The following is a 23525-nucleotide window of genomic DNA, read 5'->3' on the forward strand; positions in this document are numbered from 1 at the left end:
CTGGTCTTACTTTCTTTAATATTTTTATAAAGTTCTCTTTACTTGAAGAAATAAATACTAATAGTCACTTCTTTTTTGCTTCCCTCGCAGCATCATATTCACCATTGCAACCTCATTCTCTAGTGAAACATCAGCAGATCCCACTTCATTCACCACCTCCAAAGATTTCCCATCATCAGCTGATACTGCAACAGCAGCAGCAAGTCCAGCCAATTGCACTTCAGACTCCTTCAGGCCAGGACCCCCCTCCATCACAGCACTGTCTGCCACTCCCAGGCCATGGTCTTCCACCGGGTCCTAGCAGTGTCCAATCTCATTGCTCACCCATTCACATCCATCCTCCCCCTCTAACACTATCTCCTACTCCATCCCAGTCAGCTCAGCAGTCAGTAGTAGTATCCCCTCCACCTTCTCACTCCCCTAGTCAATCACCCACAATAATTATTCACCCTCAAGCACTTATTCAGTCCCAGGCAAACTCCCTTGTGCCAACAGCTCTTCAGCCAGAGCAGACTCCTGCTCAGCAGACTACTACCACTCCAGTTCGACCAGTTGCACAGCCTCTTAATCTTCCATCGCACCTTCCACTTCCATCTTCCCCTGCTGTACATATAGGCTCAGTAGATCAGCCCAACTTAGTTTCTTCAGGCCAACAGATTGTGTCCTCAACACCACATCAGCAGTATTCAGCCTTGCAGTCTGCACCTATCCCTCTTGCAGCTCCTCCTCAGCTGTCAACTCCTTCAAACCAGATTCAACCACTACCCTTGCAGTCTGTGCAGTCTTTACAAGTGCAGCCTGAAATTCTGTCCCAGGGCCAGGTTTTGGTTCAGAACACTTTGGTTTCTGAGGAGGAACTTCCTGCTGCAGAAGCTCTGGTCCAGCTGCCATTTCAAACTCTCCCACCACCACAGACTGTTGCAGTGAATCTTCAGGTGCAGCCATCAGTACCAATTGAAACTCCAGTGGTAAGTGGTGACGTTGCAGTCCCTTATGCTCATCTTGTTTAAAGTGCTGTGAATCTGGCCTGTTGACTTCAGAAGGAGCTAAACCAGATTCTAGACAGAGGGGCAGAAGAAACCTGTTGATTACAGAAATTAGTTTTAAGCAAACAGTAGACTTTTTTTTTTTCTGATTTAATTTTTTTCTTTTCCTCTTTGGCTTTTTGTAATGGACCATCAGTCAAGAATATCAACCCAAAATCATGAAAGTGTGACTTCTGGACCTAACATCTTGCCTCTTAATGAAATTGCAGCATAGCTAAAGTTGAAAGCTGAAGTAAATGTACGTCAGTATGTTGGGATGTGGACTGTAAGCTTTTAGCTTAATATTTTAATACAGATACAATACAGGCAAATGGAATTTTGACCAAGAGAATCATCTCTATACTGGTTGTGAAGGTGCTTAGCACATTAGTAAAATAATCATAGAATACCTTAGGCTGCAGGGGAGCTTAGAGATCATCTATTCCAACCTCCCTACCAGGGTCAGTGATGCCTCTCAACTAGAGCTGGCTGCTCGAGGCCTCATCCAGCCTGGTCTTGAACACCTCCATGGAGGGGGGACAATCTCTCTTGACAGCCTATTCCAAAGTCTCACTACCCTCATATTGAAGAACTTCTTCCTAAGATCCAGTCTAAACCTACTCTCCCTCAGTTTAAAACCATTCCCCTTGTCCAATTGCTAGACATCTGTATGAAAAGTCCCTCTCCAGCCTTCCTGTGGGATCCCTTCAGGTGCTGGAAGGCAGATAAAAGGTCCCCCTGGAGTCTCATCTTCTCTAGGTTGAACAACCCCAGCTCCTTCAGTCTGTCCTCATAGCATAGGTATTCCAGCCCTTGGATCATCCTCGTGGCCCTCCTCTGGACTCCCTCCAACAGCTCTGTCTCCCCCTTATGATGAGGACACCAGAAGTGGATGCAGTATTCATGGTGAGGTCTCACCAGAGCAGAGTACAGGAGGAGAATTGCTTGTCTTGACCTACTCGCCCCACGCCTCTTGATGCAGTCTAGCATTCAGTTTGCCTTCTGGATAATTATGTACTAATGTACTAACATTGAAAAGACCTTCATAAAAGAACAGGATGGAGGTTTGATGTTGTCTTGATGTTCCACATCACTGCCATTTAATTTGTTCAGTGTTAGTCTTGGACATCCACAGTTAATAATTGAAGATTTCAGCTCTACTCACACTGACCTGAAATAATTTACCAGGGGAATAAAATTCTGTGCACATAATGCTGGCATTTAAGATGGCATTGCTAGGCTTTGGTGGTAGCATGATAATAAGATTAATGTGAGCAAAAGAACCATCAGCTCTTAGAGGCTTTTTCAGGCTACCAGTAGGTTAAGAAGGTATGCTGCTTACATTAAGAGGGTAATGATAATTTCAACTCTCTGATATTTCATGTCAAAATTGGGAAGAAGAGTGGAAACCAGCTTTGTGTTTGACCGGATGGTGTTTTACATCCTAATCCACTAAACTGCCTGTCAGTAATTGATGTAAATTTCCTGTAGTAGTTTTTCAGGAATATACCTTACAATCTCTTACAACCACTAATGCTTGATAGTCTCAGTGGATTCTTCTGTGATGCTCAGTTTGGTTACGCTGCTCTGTGAAATAGAGGGCAATTTTTACAGGCTATCATGTTCCAATGCTTGCATTTTTCAGAAGTGTTTAAGTAGCTCCAAATGTGTAAATAAAAATAGCCTAAACTTGAAAGCTAAGACACAAAAATAAGTCTGGCCTAAATAATAGAAGTGTGCTGCTTTATGTTTTGCTATTTCTAACAGAATGATTTTGCTCATCGGCACTGTGATGTCATTGTTCAGTATGCAGTTTGGACATTAGTATTTCTTTAGGAGTTTAGCATGGTTTAACATTTGAGTAGGTAATTTAAAAACTGTATTTATGCAACTCTTTTAAGGTATTAAGGTAGAATGGAAATCTGTCTAAAGCAATAGTTTGTTGGATGCAGATTTACCAAGTGGAGAACGTATGTGAAGAAGAGATGCCCGAGGAATCGGATTGTGTCCACATGGCTAGAACACCTACACCACCCACCTTATCTCCACCAGCCATCACTTTGGGGAATGGAGAAGCACTTAATTCAGAGGATCCCTTGTCAGGTGAGAACAAGTGTCAGGCTAAGGTAGCTGTTGAGCTTAAAAACTGCTAGTAGTTCAAAATCTGTGACCTCAATCTTTATTGCTTAGTGGTACCATCTTTTAGCTAAAAGCATCTGTGATGGGTTCCTCTGTGACCTGAGATAGATTTATAGCTTTACTTTAGCAGGGGTGTTGGACTCAATGATCTCTTTGGATCCTTTCCAACCCTTAACATCCTGTGAAACTATATGAAATATATTAGAAGTCCATGTAACAGAACAAATTATGTGGTCTCAAAGGTGCAGCTTATAGAAGTGTAGCAGGGAAAAGCACTTGAGTTCTGTAGCACACACTTTATTGTACTGAAATCTTAACAGGGGTACCAGTATCCAGTTAATTTTTCAGTGATAGCTGTGAATACAGACAAAATATGCTGACTGATCTGATGTGAGGACTGATTTTTGCAGAATGGGGGTCAGCAATCAGAAGTTGCTGTCAGAATGCTTGGCTATACTCAGTGATCCCTTTGGGCAAAGCTTCTTTTTTTTTTTATATTCCACATTAAGGAGCTGTTGTAATGCAAAAGCTACCAGTGAAAAATCTTCTTCGTTGACCTGTAAGATCTACAAACCTGTATCAGTTTTGTCCTGCAAATTAATGTAGATTCCCTGATGTGCTCAACATACAAATACATACTCTTTCTGTACATAGTATAGTGTGTATATATATATGCTGTGCATATAACTGTATGCTTAGTGATTTGATGTTGTATATACTTGTGACCCTGCAGGTTATTCAGGCTCAGTTCATCCCTAAAATTAAATTCTATATTTAGAAGTACCTCAGCTGCTCAGTTCAGTGTTTGAAAATACTAGTTTCTGCTTTTTACATACAGATTTGTGATGGGTAGATATTTTTATTGGCCAAAACCGGTTATAGATCGTAGGTATTAAATGAGGAATTTATTTACCTGAGAACTGTTTGTGAGCTGATCTGTCAAGGAAAACCATCTTGTTTTGAAGATAAAAATCTATAAGGAAGAATGTGTATAGCGGGATGATGGCTGCAGAGATGGGTGTGTTTTATATTTAGAATTCTGAGCCAACAACTGGCCATAAATGAGAAAGAGATAACATACTTCTGATATTCTTTTTCAGAACACGGAGGACTGCCTTCGGTGACATCCTCAGTCAGTGCCTCAGTAATTAAATCTCCATCCGATCCTTCCCATGCCTCTATTCCACCACCACCTCTCTTGCTCCCAGCAGCAACAACAAGAAGCAACAGCACATCAATGCCCAATAGCATTCCTAGCCTGGAAAACAAACCTCCTCAGGCTATTGTCAAACCGCAGATCTTGACCCATGTTATTGAAGGCTTTGTGATTCAGGAGGGGTTAGAGCCATTCCCTGTAAGTGTGAAAATTGCTGTCAGTTTTATGCTGCTAGTTTTTGAAGCAAACTGGTTTTATGGATGCTGTTATTTGTGACTAGTAACTATCTAGATCTTCAATAATTTTTCAAATACTATTTTTTGACCTTTTTTCTGCTGATTTATAACCTGTTTCTTAGAGCATTCAGTGTAATTGTGTATAATCAGAATTCATGCTGCTGTTTGGCTTGCCACAGTATCACTGGGTCACAAGGTGCTAAATGAATGCTGAGACACAATTGAATAGATTGACTATAGCCAGAGATAACCACCATTGGCAATAAATTAATTTTACATTTCTCTGTCTCCTAGATAACCTTAATTTAAGTGATACTTTAATTTAAACCTCTGAGATGAGTCTGCTAAAATTGTACACATTAACATTTCATTGTTTAAAGCACTGGCAAGGCCTTTATTCAGCTGGGTGTGATTAATGCTGTGCCTGGTAAGAATTACTGCTGAAATATTAAATCCACAAATAGACAGTTTAAAACCTGTGAGTTTACCTTATTAACTGTGTGTCACATTTTTCCCCTTCTGTTATTTCTCTAGATCTAATGTGTTCCTTCCTTAGTTAAATGTAATTGCAAACCAGAGCAGGAGTGAGTCTGTTTGCTTCAGAGATTGTATTTAGAGCTTTGGCAGTATATAACAATTCACTGACACAGAATGGAAGCTGTGATTCTAGTCTCAGTAACACTAGGTCACAAGTACTATTTCCAGTTAATTGCTGTTCAGTTAATCACTGTTGCTTTGCTTTTATTGCAACAGGTAAGTCGTTCATCTTTGCTTGTGGAGCAGCCTGCAGAAAAAAGATTGCTAGTGGAGGGTCAAATCATGAGTGTGGTGTGTGTTGAATCAGACCTGCCGAATACAAAACATGCAGACAACTCATCGGACACAGAGATAGAGGATATGATTGCAGAAGGTTTGTAGTTTTTGTTTAAATTTCCTTTTCATTTATTTCCCCTTCACTTCTCTATGTATTACAGAATCCCCTGTCTGTGCTTCTAGAATCTTCCTTCAGTCTTGACATTGTTTTCAAATGCTTTTTACTACTTATACATCCTAACAGCAGTTGCTGTAGATGCACATAAATATCAAGAAACTCTGTACTAGTCTTGCTTAGAATACAGTGTCTCTGGCACAATTTGTGAGCTAAATTGAGTTCCCCAGACAGTATCCCACATAATCATCACCAGGGATTTTTTTTAGAGCTAAGCAGTCAACTATTTTGGAAGTGTGGCACCACTATTACTATTCAAGCCCAGATGTATGTAGGTAGCCTCTTAAATGTTAAAAATGAAAGTCAAACCGTGGCCTGATGCAGAAAAGTCGAGTTACTGTTACTCACATTTTAGTATACTGTCAGCCAAGATTTGAATGTCCAGAAGTTTTCATCCACTTCTGGATTTTCTCTCTCACAGCCTGAGCAATTTCACAGGAGCAGGTGAACTGTTTAAATTAGTCTTCCTACAACTCTCAGTTCCATTCTCTTTAAATAGTTCTTTATATTTCTTTCATATCAAAACTATAGTGAGCAGGATAAGAAGGGACAAATATGTTGCCTGCTACTGCCACAGATCTGCATCAGCTGAAAAAAGTCAAGAGAGCATATCCTGAGGAGTATCAAGTGTCTCTGTAGCTGTGCTGCAGCTGCTTCCTGCTCCAGGCATCGTAAATTGTTGCTTAATTAAACCGGTTAAATTTTTCTCACAGGAAATTTCAAGGTAGCAACACCAGAGTCAGTTTAACTGTCACTGCAGTTTCTGCCCTGGTGAGTGGTGCTGAAGTGTATTAGGGAGGCTGGCTGCCTCTGTTGTGTATCCCAGATAACAGATGAGTTCAAAATTCAGTCTTTGTCACTAGTTTCTGGTACATTTTTTTTTAACCACAATGATTTAGATGCGTTACTCCTTTATGAGTATATAGGGTCAGAGCCCAGTCAAAGGTTGCAAACAAGATAAAAAAACTTGCTTTAGAAAGTGTTCCCTCATCTGCTTGTCTTAAAATGTGTTCTCTAGACCTTTCACAAGCTTTGTTGCCCTTCTCTGGACCCACCTCAATGTCTGTCTTGTAGTTTGTCAATGCCCTTCATTTTGCAGTGATAACCTGGTGTAGGCAGTAGCAGGTACTTGAAATGCTTTGCTTTGCAACTATGACTTTCTTTCACTTGTGCTGTAATTAAGTTGTCTAGAGCCCATTGTAAAATATATTACACAATATTCTACTATAAAATAATTTCAGCCCCATGCCTTATTCTTCACAAACCTTCACACAGGCATGGGAGACCAAATTTTTAGAAGACAGGCAACTGGCATTTTAGTATTGGAGGGTTAGATAATCCCCTTATTCTGTTTGATTTTAAATTACTCTTATTTTTTTTTAATGTCATCTCCCAGTGAGGGCTTCCAGGAAAGCATCAAGCACAAAAGGCTTTAAAAAAAAAAAATCATCTGGTAAATTGTATGCCTTATATGACATCATTGGGTTATCTTACAGCTCCGTGGAGTTAGACTGTTTTTCTACACGCTTTACTTGTAGATTTCTTAGCTTGTGACTGAGTAAATCACCACTGAATAAACTTGCTCTCTTGATGAAAAATGCAGCTCTTTGTTTTGCAAAACCTTGTTTCATCTGGTATATTTCAAACAAAAAAAAACACCTGTTTTCCCATCTGATACAGCTTCTAGAATGTTTGAAGCTCTATTGACAGGAGTTATTTTGCCTTTAATTTGTTACAGCAGATCTTCAGTTTTCAACAGCATTTCCTAAGAACTTTACAATATTAAGGCTGTTGTTTCTCAGATTTCAAACAGCTAGGGTGTTGTTTTATGGAGTTGTTCAAGCATTCATAGTTTTGGTGGTAGTTACTGTTCCTGACACCTGGTGTAACTACTCAAACATAAGCACTGAGACACATTCATTATATGTAAAAGCTGAGCAAAGGAGTTTGTCTGATACTAAACCAGGATGTTTGCACATATGCTTAAACCACCTAATATGCAAAAGAAAGGCTCCTGGCATCAATTTTCACTTCACTCTGTTGTCACTTTTTTCCTACGTTATATAACCTGGATTGAGAATCATACATAGAATGACTTAGATTGGAAGGGACCTCAGAGTTCATCTACTCCAAATCCCCAGCCATGGGCAGGAATACCTGTCAACTAGGCTTGGCTGCTTGAGGTTTCATCCAACCTGGCCTTGTACACCTCCAGGGAGGGTGGACATCCACAACCATTTTGGGCAAGGTATTCCAAAGTCTCACCACCCTCGTATTGAAGAACTTCTTCCTAACATCCAGTCTAGATCTACTCTACCTCAGCTTCAAACCATTCCCCCTTGTCCTATTGCTAGACACCCTTATGAAAAGTCCCTCTCCAGCCTTCCTGTAGGATCTCCTCAGGCATTGGAAGGCTGCTATGAAGTCCCCCCCATTGTAGTCCTCTTCTCCAGGCTGAGCAACTCCAGTGTCCTCAGCCTGTCCTCATAGCAGAGGTGTTCCAACCCTTAGATCATTCTTGTGGCCCTCTTCTGGACTCCCTCCAACAGTTCTGGATCCTTTTTATGATGGGGAAACCAGAATGAGGGGGTTTGTTCTCTTTTTTAGACAGTGAATGAATTATTTGAAGGATGTCTCTTTGTTATTTAATAGCTGTTAGAAGGTTGCTCACGTCTGGGACATTTCCAGTTTTGACTTTGTGTGATACCAGCTTACTATATTGGAGACTTGCAAGATGGTAGTTTTCAGTCTGCTGCTGCAGATCTGTTGACTTCATTGATGTCTGTGAGTCTTGATATATCAGATATGTTACTAAAACACCCCTAAATATTTTCAGCTTTTTGCTGCACTAGTTGGTTTTTGTTACCTTGTCAGTACTGTAGTTAGTGAGCTGTCAGTGAGTTGATGTCACTGTAACAGACTTCTACAAATTCATAGTTAGCATCTTTCAGTTAAACTTTGATAGCAGCACTTGCATTAGCTGGCATCAGAACTTAACAAAGAGTTTGGAAGAAAAAGCAAACTTGTATTTTTTGCAGCTAATTGTGGAAAATCAAAAGTAGGAATGTGGAAGTTAAGTAACAGGAGACAAAGTATACAAAATAGTGACTTGGGTGAGTTAGAAATGTGATAGGAATGAATGTTTGGTTAATCCTCTGAATTTCTGAGGTCTGTGTTTTGTTCCAGATTGCAGCCCCACACTGCATGCAATTCTTTTAGTTAATCTGAATGTCCACAGAATGTTTCATAGCAGTTTGTGCCAGCTTCACTCCTTCCAATGTATTTCACAGATGGTGTGTGAGAATAAGGGGTTTGGTTTTTAACGTGTCAGATATCAAGCTGGTTTTTAGATATGGTGAAGTTGCTCTAATCTATGTCCTAACCCTGCTCTGCCCACAAAACACACTTTCAGCAGAAGGTAGCATAGACATTCAGCATGTGACGTGTGCTGCCTTGTTGCCTTTCACTTCCTTCATTTGGGTTTTGTACTTTCACTGTTACTTCTCTCAGCTGGTGATCGAGCAGGAAAAGTGTCTCCCCATCTCAGCAGTCTAACAGGACACTTAAATGGGTAGATGGAATAATCCTTTTCTTTCTTAGGTACAACTTACCTTTTTCATAGATAAATTTCAGTGTTTTACTTGCTTTCACAAGTCCCTTTTGGTTATAGCAGTTGCTTATTCAAATAAAGTATTTTAACAGGTTCATGTGTTATGTTATTCCAGAAGAGCTTGAGTTTAGAGTGTGGAATGCACCATTTTCTTAATGAACTCTTTATAAGCAATACAAGAGGACTATAGCACTTCTTAATTGTTCACTCTGAGGGCACATATGCTCATGGATGGCTTAAAATTGAACAAAAAAGCTGATTAAGTTCATTGACCAACTTAATTGAAAGGTCAACAAGCTTCAGTTTGCTCAAGATCTTTTCTGTAGGGAATGAACTTTGATTTGTTTCACTTGGCAAAATTTTCTGTGAATCAAAAAGTTTAATTGAATGTGTTGAGTATTTGAAAATCTTCTGCCTGCCTGCTTAAGTGGGGAAATTTTTGAACATAATTTTGTCATTGAAACTGACTTTTGTATTTTAATGCCTTACTCCTTTCTTTAGAAGGGCTGGATGAAATTGATAATGATCTCCTGAAGTGTGAATTTTGTGGAAAAATGGGATATCCTAATAAATTTCTGCGGTCAAAGAGATTCTGTTCAACATCCTGTGCCAAAAGGTATTCTGTCTAATTACTCCTTATCATTACCTGATTAATGGAATAGCATCCAGGTAGTATCTGGTGTTAAAAACCTAAGAAACAGTAAAATATGACAGCCTTCTGCATGAGTCTGCAGAGTTTATGGCTACAAAGGGCAATAGTAGATGATATATCAAGATGACGCACAAAGGAAATTACAGTGAACTTATGGATGTCTTTCCAGAGGGTGCCATGAGTGCTGCTGGGTTTATGGGAAGATGATGGGTGTCATGGAAAAGGAGATCCATTAAAGGTTGCTAAGTGTTGGAAAATGGTGCAGAGCTTCATAGGCCACCAATTGTTACATACATCTCATTCCCATTGTCTTTTCCTTGATGTTGGATGATGTCAGGAAGAATGCTGGGCTAGGTGGGTTTTCCTGTGGTTCTGTGGGATGCTAGGAAGTAAAGCCCTCTGAATTTATCTTGGCATAAGTGAATTGGGATAGACAAAACATTCTGAAATGGTTTTAACAACAGCACAGGCATTCTTCATTTGCAGAACCATAAATAACTTGGTGATTTCCAAAGTTTTTTTCTTGAAAATAATCAGTCATGCCATTTGTTTGTACATGGCTAGCAGAAGAAAAAAGCTGCTTCCTCTTTGTCTCTGGGTTTAGTTTAATTTCCTGCTTTTGTTGTGATTAACAGAAGAAGACTTAATAGTCAGCATCTAGATATAAAATAATCACAGAATCAGTCAGGGTTGGAAGGGACCACAAGGATCATCTAGTTTCAACCCCCCTGCCACAGCCAGGGACACCCTACCCTAGACCAAGTTGGCCAGAGCCTCATCCAGCCTGGCCTTAAACATTTCCAGAGATGGGACCTCAGCCATCTCCCTGGGCAAACCATTCCAGGCTCTCACCACTCTCTCATGGTGAAGAACTTCGTCCTCACGTCGAGTCTGAATCTCTCCACCTCCAGCTTTGCTCCATTCCCCCTAGTCCTGTCACTACCTGCTATTCCACCATTATATCTGGAGAAATGATATTTAATCCCAGGAGTTTTAGAAATGGGAAATAGTTTCCCATTTCTAATTACCTCTTAGTTCTTCTTTTGTGTATGTTGAAGGTCACCTTTCTCTTATGTCTGTTGCTTTGTATATTCCCCAGGGGAGAAATTTCCATTTTAAGTAGTGGGAATATTTTTTTTTTTCTTTTAACTTGCTAGACTAGTAGTAGTGAAATAATCTTAAGAAGAGATTTGGCTCTTTAGTCTTGAAATGACTTCTCCTTTGACTGGATGCCAGCTAGGTAGTGAAAATGGAAGCAAAAGATGTGATGTGACTATGCTTTTAGGGGATGTTCTAGAGGAGCAGGATTGAACCATGGCATAAAATGAAAAATATTTATAAGATGGAAAATATTTAAGATTGGGAAAGACAGACATTTTCCAGGGTTGATCAAGATGTATTTGACCTTGCATCAAGACCAAGGGGGTTGAGTAAATGGCCTTTGAGATGCCTCTCTGTGACACCAGTTGTTTGGCGTCTTCAGTTCAGCCGCATTTCTGTAGGCAGCAACATCATTTTGTGGTTACTTGATGGAATTCAGTCCAAACACGGTTATTGCCTGTATCTTTCTTTAGGCACAGCCTTAGTTGCACTAAGAAATTTGGGCTGTTTTCATCAGACAAGACGAGTCGCTGGAATCGGAAGTCAGATAGCCAAAGCCTTGGGCGACGCGGGCGTCGGCCGAGCGGCCCTGACGGGGCAGCACGAGATCATTTCCTTAGACAGGTCTGTGGAACGTTTGCTTACAACTATGGCACTGCTTTGGGAATTGCAAAGAAAATATAATACTGTAGTGTATTTGTACTGCGTTTTCCAGCTTCCAATTACTTATCCATCTGCAGAAGAAGATGTGGCTTCTCATGAAGATGCTGTTCCAACTGCCATGACCACCCGTCTGCGAAGGCAGAGTGAAAGAGAGAGGGAACGTGAACTTAGGGAACTAAGAATGAGGAAGATGCCAGAGAGCATTGACTTGTTGCCAGTGGTGCAAGCTGACCCATCGGTATGGACTGTAGATGAAGTTTGGGCCTTCATACATTCTTTGCCTGGTACGTGCAATAATTTATTCCATTTTTTGGAATAGTTAAGGTCTTTGCTTATTAGCACCGGTATGGAAACAACAGTAGAGTAGTCGTTCGTTGGTGGTAGAGACCAGAATGTGGTCTCAGTTGTTCTGGCAGCACAAATCCCACACTGAGAGAACTAGTCTCACTTCTGCTCCTGCACCTCAGCTGGTGGAGGTTAGACCTGTTCCTCATTTCAGTCTGACTTCTCTCAAGAGGTCAGTGGAGAGAGCCTCTTTCATCTTTTCCCTCCTTACTTGCTGCCATTCAGTAGAAGCTGCAAGAGGAGGGTTACTTTCCTTTGTGCAACTGAAAAATTTTAAAGACCTGTCCTGCTGTTATCAACAAAGAATAATAAGTTTCTTCTATAAAGCTAAACTTTGGTTTGTGTAGCTTTGCTCCAGACTGCTGCATAAACAGTCTTGTCAGTGTGGTGGTGTTAGGTCATAGGCTGGACTTGATCACCGAGATCTGTTCCAGCTGCAGTGATTATGGTTCTGTGGTACAGACTTTGTGTAATGGGAGACACCGTTTGTCCTCAGACAAAACCAATCTTTCTCCTTATTTACAAACCTCTTCCTCAGCTCATTATTCACAGTTACTTTTGGACCATCTTCAGGTAATTTGACATTTACTTACTGTTTCCTAACTATCATAAGCTTTCGAGTTTCACTTCCACTCTTTCCCAAGGATCCCATTCTGTGTGAATCAGACACTGTAATCCTTCCAGGTAAGAAGGCAGGTCTCCTTAACAGCAGTCAGACAGAAAGTTTTGCTGCTGATCAGGTAACTCACATGTCAAAATGTTTAAACCCAGGTTAGATTTGCTCCCACTTTCTTTACTTTTTCTGGAAAGCTAAACCATTTTTCTGTGTGTCCCATTAGGCTGATAACCTAATCTGTAATGGATTTATCTTCATTGCTAAGTCATATGGCATGAGTTATGACTGATAATCTTACATAAAGATTACTCTTTATAAAGGATTCTTTAGAGAATGCTTCAAAGTAAGGGATGTCTAAATCAGCAAAAGTCATCCTTGAAGTACCTTTCTTCTGTTAGTTCATAAATCGTTATTAAGCTACATTACTTTCTCAGGGAACCTGTCTGTGAAAGCAGGCAAAGGTTTAAAACGTGGTCATTGATGTTTCTATACTTCAGCTGTGTTACTGGAGTATAACTGCCTTGAGTTGTTATTTTTTATAGGTATCCAGTAACTTGCTGATCTTAGTTCTGCAAAAACACAAACCATAGTTCCTGTCCTAGGAAGTACAACAAACACAACTTACTTGCAAGTATGAAAACAAAAATATAATTCTTAAAATGTGATTTCAGGTCTTTTCAGATACAATTCCTTGTAAAGTATTTAACCAGTTACTGGATCTGCTTGGTTGCTTGGTGGGTTGTTTTTTTTCTAGTCTGTAAACAAGGTAATCTTTGAATTTTAAACCTTTTATTTAATGAAAATGTATAATTACTTATAAAGTCAAGTCACTGTCCTGGAGGTGTTCAAAAAATGTGTAGACATGACACTCCGGGGCATGGTTTAATGGTCATGGTGGTGTGGGGTTGATAGTTGGACTTCATGATCTTAGAGGTCTTTTCCAACCAAAACAGTTCTATGGTCCTATAAATGGTCATAAATGCCTTTGTGAGATGGTTATACTGAATCAAAACTGTGTTTGCTTAGCCCAGTAGTGGCAATTTATAGATGGAATTACCACCTTTTGGAAATTGCAGCTATGAATTTTCTCACTGAGTTGTAGATGATGCACATCTGTGCAAAACCAGTAGAATATTCACACCTTTTTATTGCTGAAAGAACTCACTCGAGTTGTGCTGCTGCTCAGTTCCTATTTCAGTAGTATTTTGCCAGCCATTTTGAATTCTGTGAGCATGGCAGTTGTTCCTCTTGATGAAATGAGAAAGCTTGGGACTTCTGAATGAGTAAATTCTCCATGAATTATGGTGTAATTAGAGGCTGTAGTAAAAGTTACTTTCAGATGTTCCCATCATGATATTGAACTCTTGCATATACTTTAGGTCCTCCACATAAAAGGGATGAGCGTTGGAAATGGTGTAGCTGAAAAGCTCCAGCCTGGGCAGAGTCACTGCATCTGAGAATGCACATTTCTAACCCAATCATTCTTTCTCCTGTTGCCTTGCAGGTTGTCAAGATATCGCAGATGAATTTAGAGCACAAGAAATTGATGGACAGGCTCTCCTCTTGTTGAAGGAGGATCACCTTATGAGTGCAATGAATATTAAGCTTGGACCTGCATTGAAAATCTGTGCACGAATCAACTCATTGAAAGAATCCTAGAGGGTGAACATGAAGGTTTAAACAACAATTTCTCAGTGACAGAACCGGCAGTAATATGCCAACATCTTCACTGTGGCATGAGTGTTACTGTGATGTTCTGTTAAATATTTGGGACTTTCCCCACAGAAAGACTTTGAAATGTCCTTTTGATTATACCAGGTAGTCATCTGTAGTTTCCAGCAATTCATAGGTTAATGATAAATCCTGAGTAATACTTTTGAGTTGAAGTGGGAGTTCATGGAAAAACATGAAGTGAAATATGCTGTGATAGCTTAAATATTTCCCAACATGTACTTTATCTTATAACACCCCAGTTTAAGCACCATTTAAATTGTGTTGCTGTATTCTGAAAGATTTTATCCTACATACAGCAGTTTTTGAACTGAACAGAAGTGTCCACAGACCCTGTGGAAGCACTGATAATGGTAAAATGCTATGCATTTAGTTGTGCTCTCTGAGTTCCTTTTAGTCTTGAGCAAATTGTTTGTAAGGGGTAGGTTGGTAGCTGTTTTTCTTTGTGTAGGCTTACCCTTATCTCTGCCACTGTAGTGTTTGTTGTTGTTTGTTGTTTTGTTTTTTTAAGTCTGGAAATACTGTAAACTATGTAGATGTCTCCTCAAGATCCTCCTCATCAGGCTACTGACATGCAATGGCATGACACTCTTGCCAGAGGTAACTGAAGCACGAGTTACTTTACTCTTTGTATGCTGCTATGCACCAAGAGGGCATTAAGTTGTTAGTTTTGTAGTTTCCTGTGCTGCTAGTTAAACTAGACCAGCAGTTCTCAAATTAGTTCAGAGTGGATCCTGAGAAGGTGCAAGAACACTCAGGGTTCAGGTTCCTAAGAGTGAGGGGCTGAAAACTGCTGCCAGAACTCTAGCTCATGTTGAGACAAGTGTAGTTTAAAGACTGGAGGTAGAGGAGGAAAGCACAGCTGAGATGCTCTCTTTCTTGATACCTCATCTAACTTGTCTTTCCCTCTGTCCATTGTCTTGCTGGAAGCCTCCAAGCACCTTTTGTTTGTCCACTGGCTAGTGTGAGCTGGGCTTGCAGTAGTCTGAGGAAGGAGTATGGTGAGTTGCCTGATGAGTTTGCTTCTGAGCTTGGTGTAGAAACAGCTGTGGCTGCAGTAAGGGAGTTTGGAAATGCAGGTTGGCAGAAGTTCCAATCCCTGAGTGCCCTGCTGTGGCCCTCTGGGAGGAGATTTTGATTTGGATGCTGCAGACCCATGCAGTGGGATTTTAGTGTCTCACTCATCTTCCCTCTCTCGCACACTCTGTGGAATAAATCCCTGTTTCCCGTTACTGACACTCACAAAAGCTGCTGGGGCTTGGAGGCACCAGCACCTTCTCTGCTTTGGCTTCCCATTACCTGTGTAGGGCTGTTCACAGATGTATTTTGTACCTTCTGTTCTCTCTTTTTTGCAGCTCCACTCCCCTTAGAGACCTAGATATCTAAGCCCTTGCACAGGCAAGGAAAGGCAGGTGTGCTAATGGACTCACTGTGTATATTTGAGTTACATCTGTGTATGTGTCTGCAAATAAGGTATTTTGTACTTGATGCAAATTAATGCAGAAGAGATGATTGTGTAGGAAGGTAGGTCAGGGGGACTGTATAGTTTTCCTGAAGAGAAGAGGATCTGATCTCAGGTTTGAGAACTGCTGACCTAGATGAAAAGGAGTCAGTGCACATACACTGGCTGAAAGGAAGGTAGATTCACACAATATTTTATTTAACTGATGACCTTAAAGAGTCAATTTGGATTACAACAAAATCTGTGGTTCATTTTCCTTTTAACTAGGCTATTGCTTTGTTTCTATTAACAGACTTTCTGCCATTATCTTTCAGAGATTGGCAGTAGAGTCATTGCTTTTAATTACAACTGTTTGAGCTCACTAATAGCAGATGTTATTAATATTTTTATTAACCACTGATGCTCCAAGTTAGGATAACCCATTGCTGTTATGTGCTAGTATGTGGCTAGAGCCCTTCTCCAAATGGCACCAAAGGCTTTAGACAATTGATATGTCTGGGTTTATTTTGGAGCGAAGTTGCTAAGCACTTTCTACTTTGATTTTATTTTCTTCTGTCTTCAGTTACTGTTGTAAAATAAACTTCTTAGTTGTAGGTTTGACATTTGGCAATGATCATTAGAGAGAGATTCGAAGGATGGAGACAGGAGGTTCCAGTGTGTAGCATTTCTGTAAGATACACCATGTAGCATATCTGTAACATAGGTTCTAAAGGATACATTCTGTTTTGATGAGCTAATTGAAGACTAAAGATATCTTAGATATTGATCCTTTGGCTTTTGTCTTAAAAGTTTTATTATTTTTATACTGAAATTTCCCTGGCTAATTTTTAACCTGTCTTCTGATTGTACTCTTCTTTGGCAATGTAAAAAAGTAGCTATATGTAAACGTGATTTGATTATGGCTTAAAGCATCTTTGAAATCGTGGATTTAAGAATCATATTTAGACCTGCAGTTAATCACAGTGTTGTTACATGCATGAGAATTCCATGGCTGTTTGAATTTTGCTTTCTAGACAGCTTTCAGGAGACCTTCTACAGATAATGTTTCTCTAGGACTCTTGGATGTGATCACGGACAGATGCTGGGAGCTGGAGCTAACCTGATTAATGCATGTCTGTTCTGGTATGCTGCATTTTCTGTGGTTTTGGGAGAGCCTCACATAGTGAGTTATGCTTTAAATATTCATGAATGCAGCACCTAAGAATGTGGGCTGTGTGCATATTGAAAGTTTTTTTTTCTCCTTCCCTGATTTTGGTATTCATCTGGAACTTAAAAGCAGACACAGCTATATCAGCCTATAAGGACAGAAGTGCACACGTGTGGGACTGCTTGCCAGTGTAGTTGTGTCATTAAAATCAGTTAAAAAAAGTCACCCCTGTACCTGAAAGCAGGCTGGGAAATCTCCCAAGTGCAACTGAAGTCTGCTCCAGAAGCTTTTGAATTCACTCAAAAAAGCAATGTAACACTTACAGTGATATTTCTCCAGAACTGTTTTGCATACCAGTCACTTCTTTCTGTTCTGGTCAGTGAGGCTTTCCTATGCTTATATTCCCATCTCCCATGCCTTCCCCTACCAATTAAGCTTTTGAAAAGAGGAATTAGTGGATTTTGACCATTTTTCACTTACTCCCACTGGATGCATCAAGAAGAAATCCTCACTAGCTTTATTTCCTGGGGTCCTGTTTTCTGTATTCAGAGTGCTGCTGTTGCAGGGATTATGGTGAGATGCAGCCCTCAGTATTTCAATTCCTATAGAAAGGAGTACAGGATTCTATAGGATCTTAGCTTAAAAGAGAGATGTGTTGGGTGGCTTTTTCTCTACTTGTCTCCATCCTGCCCTACTCATTAGTGCAAATGGCCACATTAGCTCAGAGCAAAGCCCTTTTGCAGAGCTCTGGGCTGGGTGGGATTGTGAGGATTTTGCCCAATAGAATTAGAACTAGGCCAAGTCAAACTGCCAGAAACAAACTGCATTGTTAACCCATTCTTTACCCATAAATCCATCATCTTATTTACTTTATGCAGAAGTGAAGCTCTCGATGGAAAGTAAAACTTGTGCTGTAATTGTGCCAAGGAGATATCTCAAACATAAGTTTTGTATCTTGCAAGCATCCATCTCTTCATTTCTTTCTTCTGAAAGCAGATTTTCATGCCCTTAACATCTTTTTGGACAAATCACAAGTGGGTGTCAAACCTTCAGGATAGAACAGTTGCACTCTGACACTGTAGATGTGGCATCAAGAGGAAAGGAGTGGGATAAAAGCAAATCATTGAGCAGGTTTACAATGGCTTTTGCATCATTTGTTTATCTTTGCTGTAAGGAAAAGTTCAGGTATAAAACTCTTTCATAAGAGTGGTCTGAATGGAGGTTTGTGTAGTGAGACTTGGCTGGCTGCTGTGTGTCACTGCCTGGCACACCAGTTAGAATAAATGCCTGTTGTAGATGACTGTTCTCATTTGAATATCACAATATCAAAGCAGAAACCTACAGCTTAAGGAACTTCTTGCATGTTGACAGATACATTGCTCTAAGCAGTCAGAGATTTCAGTGACAGCTGTATCATGGTTTTGCAAATAATTACACATCCACATAAGGTTTCCCTGGATTCAAATTAGAGTTTATTAGCAGCCTTCCAGTATTTGAAGGGACACTACAGGAGAACTGAAGAGGGACTTTTTATGAAGGCATGTAGTGATAGGACCAGGGATAATGGCTTCAAACTGGAAGAAGTTGGATTTAGATTAGACATCAGGAAGAAATTTTTCCCTGCGAGGGTGGTAAGGCACTGGAACAGGTTGCTCAGGGAAGTTGTAAAGGCTTCAACCCTGGAAGCATTCAAGGCCAAGTTGGGTGGGGCCTTAAGCAACCTGGTCTAGTAGGAGATAATCCTGCCTGTGGCAGGGTGGTTGGATGTAGGTGGTCTTAAGGTCTCTTCCAACTCAAATCATTCTATGATAACATGAGTAGTTCTGGTTGTACTGAGACTCCTCATATTAAAATGAAGAGTGGGTGTAAAAGGTTGCAGGGCTGTTTTCATACCAGTGTTGCACAGAGCTGTCCTGTTAGCACATATTTAGATAAACAGTTGTCCCTCATTGACCAGACTTAACTCCTCTGTTGTCTAGCCTGGAGCTAATGATGCTGCAGAAGACTCAATCTGGGGTACTTCTTTTAAACATTTGTCTAAAGTGTTTTTTGAGCTGGAGAAGAAGTGACATTTTGAAGTTTTTTATTTAAAATACACTGTTTCTGTTGAGTGTTGAGTGACACAGAGCTATAAATGTGTAATTTCAGTGTAAGGTGTTAATAATTGCTCATAGTGAATTTTTAAGTCACTCTTGCATAGTGAGTTGTAGTTTCAGACAGGAAATATTGCGAGGAGGAAGATTTTAAACTCATTTAATACTTAGTTCACTTAGGCTAAGCCTAAATTAACTTAATTTTAAAGGAATTTGCCTTTAGGTGTGAGAATTTATTTAGACCCTATTGGTTCTGTGTGGTTACATCCACTGGATGGCTTTGCAAAGGGTAGCATTTAAAAGAGATGGTAATTATGGTGCAGACAAGTGCCTGCTGGGTAGATACTGTCTGCTTCCTCAGAAAGCTGTCCCTGGTGTGGTCTCTGAGCTGCTGGACTGTCTGTGCCCTGCACTCAGGACCTGGGACACAGGCTGAGTACAAAAGCAGACAGCACACATTTACCAATTGCATGTTTCTAATCCATATGAATCAGCCTGATTTGTTTTTACCATCTCCATGCTTCTGGAGGAGCAGTATCACATGCCAGTTCCTTCTCCAGGTAGATTTGTAAATGTGCTTTTTGTCCTGCTGGGTGTCAGTTGTGTGTTGGCTGGAGCATTTTGTTTTTACCATCTCCATGCTTCTGGAGGAGCAGTATCACATGCCAGTTCCTTCTCCAGGTAGATTTGTAAATGTGCTTTTTGTCCTGCTGGGTGTCAGTTGTGTGTTGGCTGGAGCATTTTGTGTCCTGCTTGTCTCCCTGCTCAGCAGCTTCACAGGTACTGCAGGCCCCCTCCTGAGCAGTTGTGTAGGTTTGGGTCACCTCTACAGTAAAATTTACACACACCTGCTCATACCCCTGAAGACTATGCATATTATTTACTGATCTCCTGCAGCTAAGTTGGGGGAAAATGCCAGAATTCAGAGTTATGGATGTACTTGTAATTGAACATGTGTAGGAAGCTCATAGTTGAGCTTTTCTAACCATTGATCTAACTTTCCTGAGGCACAGTTCTGGGAGTCAGTGAGCAGTCAAAAATGTTAAATTTCCAGCGTCCTGCTGAATTAGCTGAAATGGTCATGCACATTAGGAGCTAAAAAAAAATATTTAAAGAGGTTTTTATCCATCTAGGAAGAATTTGAGCACAATTGTACATGTATAGAATTGTGATCATAAATGTAATTAAAGTGCAATGCAGAACATTTAAGGAGCATTTTAAGTGTGCCTAAAAAGCACCATATTGCTATGTAGGGTTGTTGGAAGGTTATGGTATTGTTCATAGGAACTAAGGGTGTCCTTGATGATTATGGGATTAGGCTATAAGCACAAATATAACTGATTCATGAGGCATATCTGCTTTGCAAGTGAAGTCCGGTCAACCTGTGATGAGAGGACTCCTCATCCTCTGTTACCTGGCCAGTCTATGGCAGCTGGGATGCTGCCATCCTGGGGCAGCTTTTTGGCAAGCCAGTGTTTGACAGAACAATGAGATACTGTGTACACCCAGCTTCCTTTTTAAGTAGTCTTGGTGTTAGCAGTGGGTAGGAGGTGTGTAAAGAACAAAAGGGTTTATTAACGAGTGCCAAATGCTTCTGTTTAGAGTTCAAAACACATTGGATATCTCAGTAAAACCAATGCTGGTTTTTGAGGGACTGGTTTTATATGAAGAAAGTATTGAAGTTTCTCATGAAGGGTTAACACTTGAGCCACTGTTACCATTAATATCAAATAATCCTCTAAGAATTGAAGACTGCAAAGTGTTTGAATGATCTAAGGCCAATAGTTGCTGGTACAGCACAAGTAGTAATGTACAGCAGAGGTTGTCTGTAGTTCTTAACTGTTTCATGTACTCCTACGTTCCCAGCATAGCTTCTCTGCTCTTTCTGTCTGGCAGGGAAACCAATCCTGTTCTGCAGAGCAGTGGTTTATGGCTATATGGCTGCACTCAGTGTTCTGCCTTTGGACTTACCAGAAGCACCAGATAAAAGAAAACGCACAGAGGGAAAGACTCAGTCGTTAGGAGAATAATGAAGATAAAGCTCACTTCATGGCTGGTATCTATCTCCCTCTATAAAAAGTCATGGTTAAAAGAGGGCTTGCAAAGATAGCCACTCTTAATGTATTTTAAAATAGTCATTAGCAGGCTCTGACACCGTTTGGGTGCTGGGTGAAGGTCTGTACTGCCACTGTTCTCTCGGTGGGTGTAGCAATAGCCTCAAGGTGAATGCTCTTTGGCACTTCTCCCCAGAGAGCAGTTTATAATAACACCGTGGTGTCACATCAGTATTGGCTTTGGCTGCATCTGACTTCCCTGTGAGAAATACGATTTTCTAAACTTAAAATGGTTTTAGAAGCACTGCAGCAGCCACGGGAAATCTGCCATGCAGGGATAGAGGGGGGTGTGTAAACCTTAATTATGGCTCGAGAAGCTGAACCACACTGATTAACTACGTCAGCAACCTCACCCAGCTTCTTGCTGTTCCAGTTCTGTAGATGCTAATGAATCAGAAGGCTGAGACTAACCACACAAAACACGAGATGGGAAGTTAATGCCTTCACCTGGCATTAAATGAATTTGGAGTTTTCTCTGGCCTGCTGAGTCTGTAGGGTTTAGCTATTTCCTGCCCTTCTGAAATGCCTGGTGCATTCCTGAATTTGAGGTATTTGCTGTTTTTTTACATAGAATTAGGGTTTGTAAATATTTTGTCAGCCCCCTTTCAGTGGGTGTCCAGTTTATATAAAAACCTGAAGAAATGCTCTGTCAAAAATATATTTGGAGGTTTATCCTGTAGCCTCTCGAGAGCTAAATAACAGTGATTACCATGGGAGAGAGCAGGGAGGGATTGCTCAAGCTTGTTCTTCAAGTTAATGTTGAATGTGCTTTCCTCCTCTTTACATGAAATAGAATTTCCTCCAAATACACTTTCCAGAATGAAGGATGACATGATTCCTGGTGCCAAACGCTTCAAGCAATGTCTCTTTTTATTGCACTAGTTGTAAAGTTCAGTTTTTGATCGTTTACTGTCCTTTTGATGGCCTTTTTAATAGATTTCCCCCCCCCAAGCCATTTTCTGTTGCTGAAAAATGCTCCTGTCCTTTTGATTCCATCACCAAAACCTCCAATTTCCCACAGACTGTGGGTGAAAGAAGCACTATGAGGAGTGAGGTAACAAATCAGTGACAATTGGGCTTTGCTGTGTTGCAGAAATGTTAAGACGACTGAGCCGTGACTGTGTTATGGAGTGACAGACTGGAATATCTTATCAGAAATTTCACCCCAAGCCCAGTAAGTTCTGCAAATAAATCTATGTCTATAATTTCAGATATAATGATGTCAGTGATAAGCCCCCAGTTAAATCTTACAGTAGAAGAGCACACAGTGAACTATGTAAATGATGATCTTCACTTTGTGAATCCCTTTTTAAAGAGCACTTTCCTACTGCCAACTAGCATGTGACTGAGTTCTAGATGCTCTCATTTGTTACAATCTGTAGAAGTGAAATTAATCTGTCTGTTCATGGGTAAATTCCTCATACAAATGCTGAAACAAAGCACCTTATACTATGCTGCTTAAACTTGCTTGTAATTGCACCTTTTGTTACCTGCAGATTTTTTCTTAATGAGTATTCTTGTGTGAGATCATTGTTCCCTGTGGGTTTGGGTGAATGATTAACCAACCCACAGCATCATTTACTGATAGAGTTTCTATTTGGATACAACCTTGTATTGTGAGTTCAGTGCTTCAGAAATAAATGCTACTTCCATTTGTCCATTTTGGTTGTGTATCATTTATTTCTCTTCTGCAAAAATTAAATCAGGTTCTTCAGGGGAGGATCTTAACAGCTGTCTTCTGCTACCTGAAGGGATCCTACAAGAAGGCTGAAGAGGGACTTTTCATGAGTGTCTAGCAATAGGACAATGAGAATGGTTTTAAGATGGAGAGTGGATCTTAGGAAGAAGCTCTTCAGTGTGAGGATGGTGAGACTCTGCAGTAGACTGCCCAGGGGGCTGTGGATGCCTCCTCCCTGGGGAGTGCTCAGGGCCACTTTGGATGAGGCCTTGAACAGCCAAGTCTAGATGAGAGCCATCCTTCCTCATGGTAGAGAGGTTGGAGTAATGATCTCTAAGGTCCCTTCCACTCTGTGATAAAACTAGAATAATTTGAAAATTAGAGGAGTATTTTTTGCCTAGAAACCTACCGAGGTACTCTTGCTTCAGATTTAAATAGTTAAAGTAATTTAGCTTAAACTCTCTTCTAAGCCATTCATGAATGGGCATGAACTTACACAGAGCAATGAACCTTGCTGCTCTTTGCTCTGGCTGTATTTAGTTTTTTATATGTACATGAGAGGAGCAGCAGCAAAATCTGGAAGAGAAGGCTCTGAGGAGACCTTATTGTGGTCTTTCAGTATCTGAAGGGGGCCTACAAGAAAGCTGGTGAGGGACCTTTTTAGGGTGCTGGCTAGTGATAGGACAAGGAGGAACGGATCCAAGCTAGAGGAGGAGAGATGTAGCTCAGATGTTAGGAACAAGTTCTTCACCATAAAGGTGGTGAGAGA

General features: G+C 40.5%; 1 protein-coding gene across 10 annotated transcripts in view; it reads left to right on the plus strand.

Annotated features, from left to right (window-relative positions):
- PHC3 (polyhomeotic homolog 3) overlaps positions 1-22738 on the plus strand; it is a 35076-nt gene extending 12338 nt beyond the window's left edge. For 5 of the 10 annotated variants that reach the window (XM_064164917.1, XM_064164916.1, XM_064164921.1 and 2 more), the window contains 9 exons: positions 91-968; positions 2978-3128; positions 4265-4518; positions 5310-5466; positions 9656-9770; positions 11381-11531; positions 11623-11854; positions 14036-16846; positions 20861-22738. In XM_064164917.1, the coding sequence (XP_064020987.1) occupies positions 91-968; positions 2978-3128; positions 4265-4518; positions 5310-5466; positions 9656-9770; positions 11381-11531; positions 11623-11854; positions 14036-14190 (2093 nt within the window). In that variant the 3' untranslated portion in view covers positions 14191-16846; positions 20861-22738. Of the gene's footprint in view, positions 1-90; positions 969-2977; positions 3129-4264; positions 4519-5309; positions 5467-6940; positions 7121-9655; positions 9771-11380; positions 11532-11622; positions 11855-14035; positions 19085-20860 lie in introns of those variants that run through there. The other 5 variants (XM_064164919.1, XM_064164918.1, XM_064164920.1 and 2 more) reach the window with 5 other exon arrangements.
- Positions 22739-23525: the final 787 nt, after the last annotated feature.

This window comes from Pogoniulus pusillus, chromosome 26, assembly GCF_015220805.1.
Source record: "Pogoniulus pusillus isolate bPogPus1 chromosome 26, bPogPus1.pri, whole genome shotgun sequence".
Classification (NCBI taxonomy): Eukaryota; Metazoa; Chordata; class Aves; order Piciformes; family Lybiidae; genus Pogoniulus; species Pogoniulus pusillus.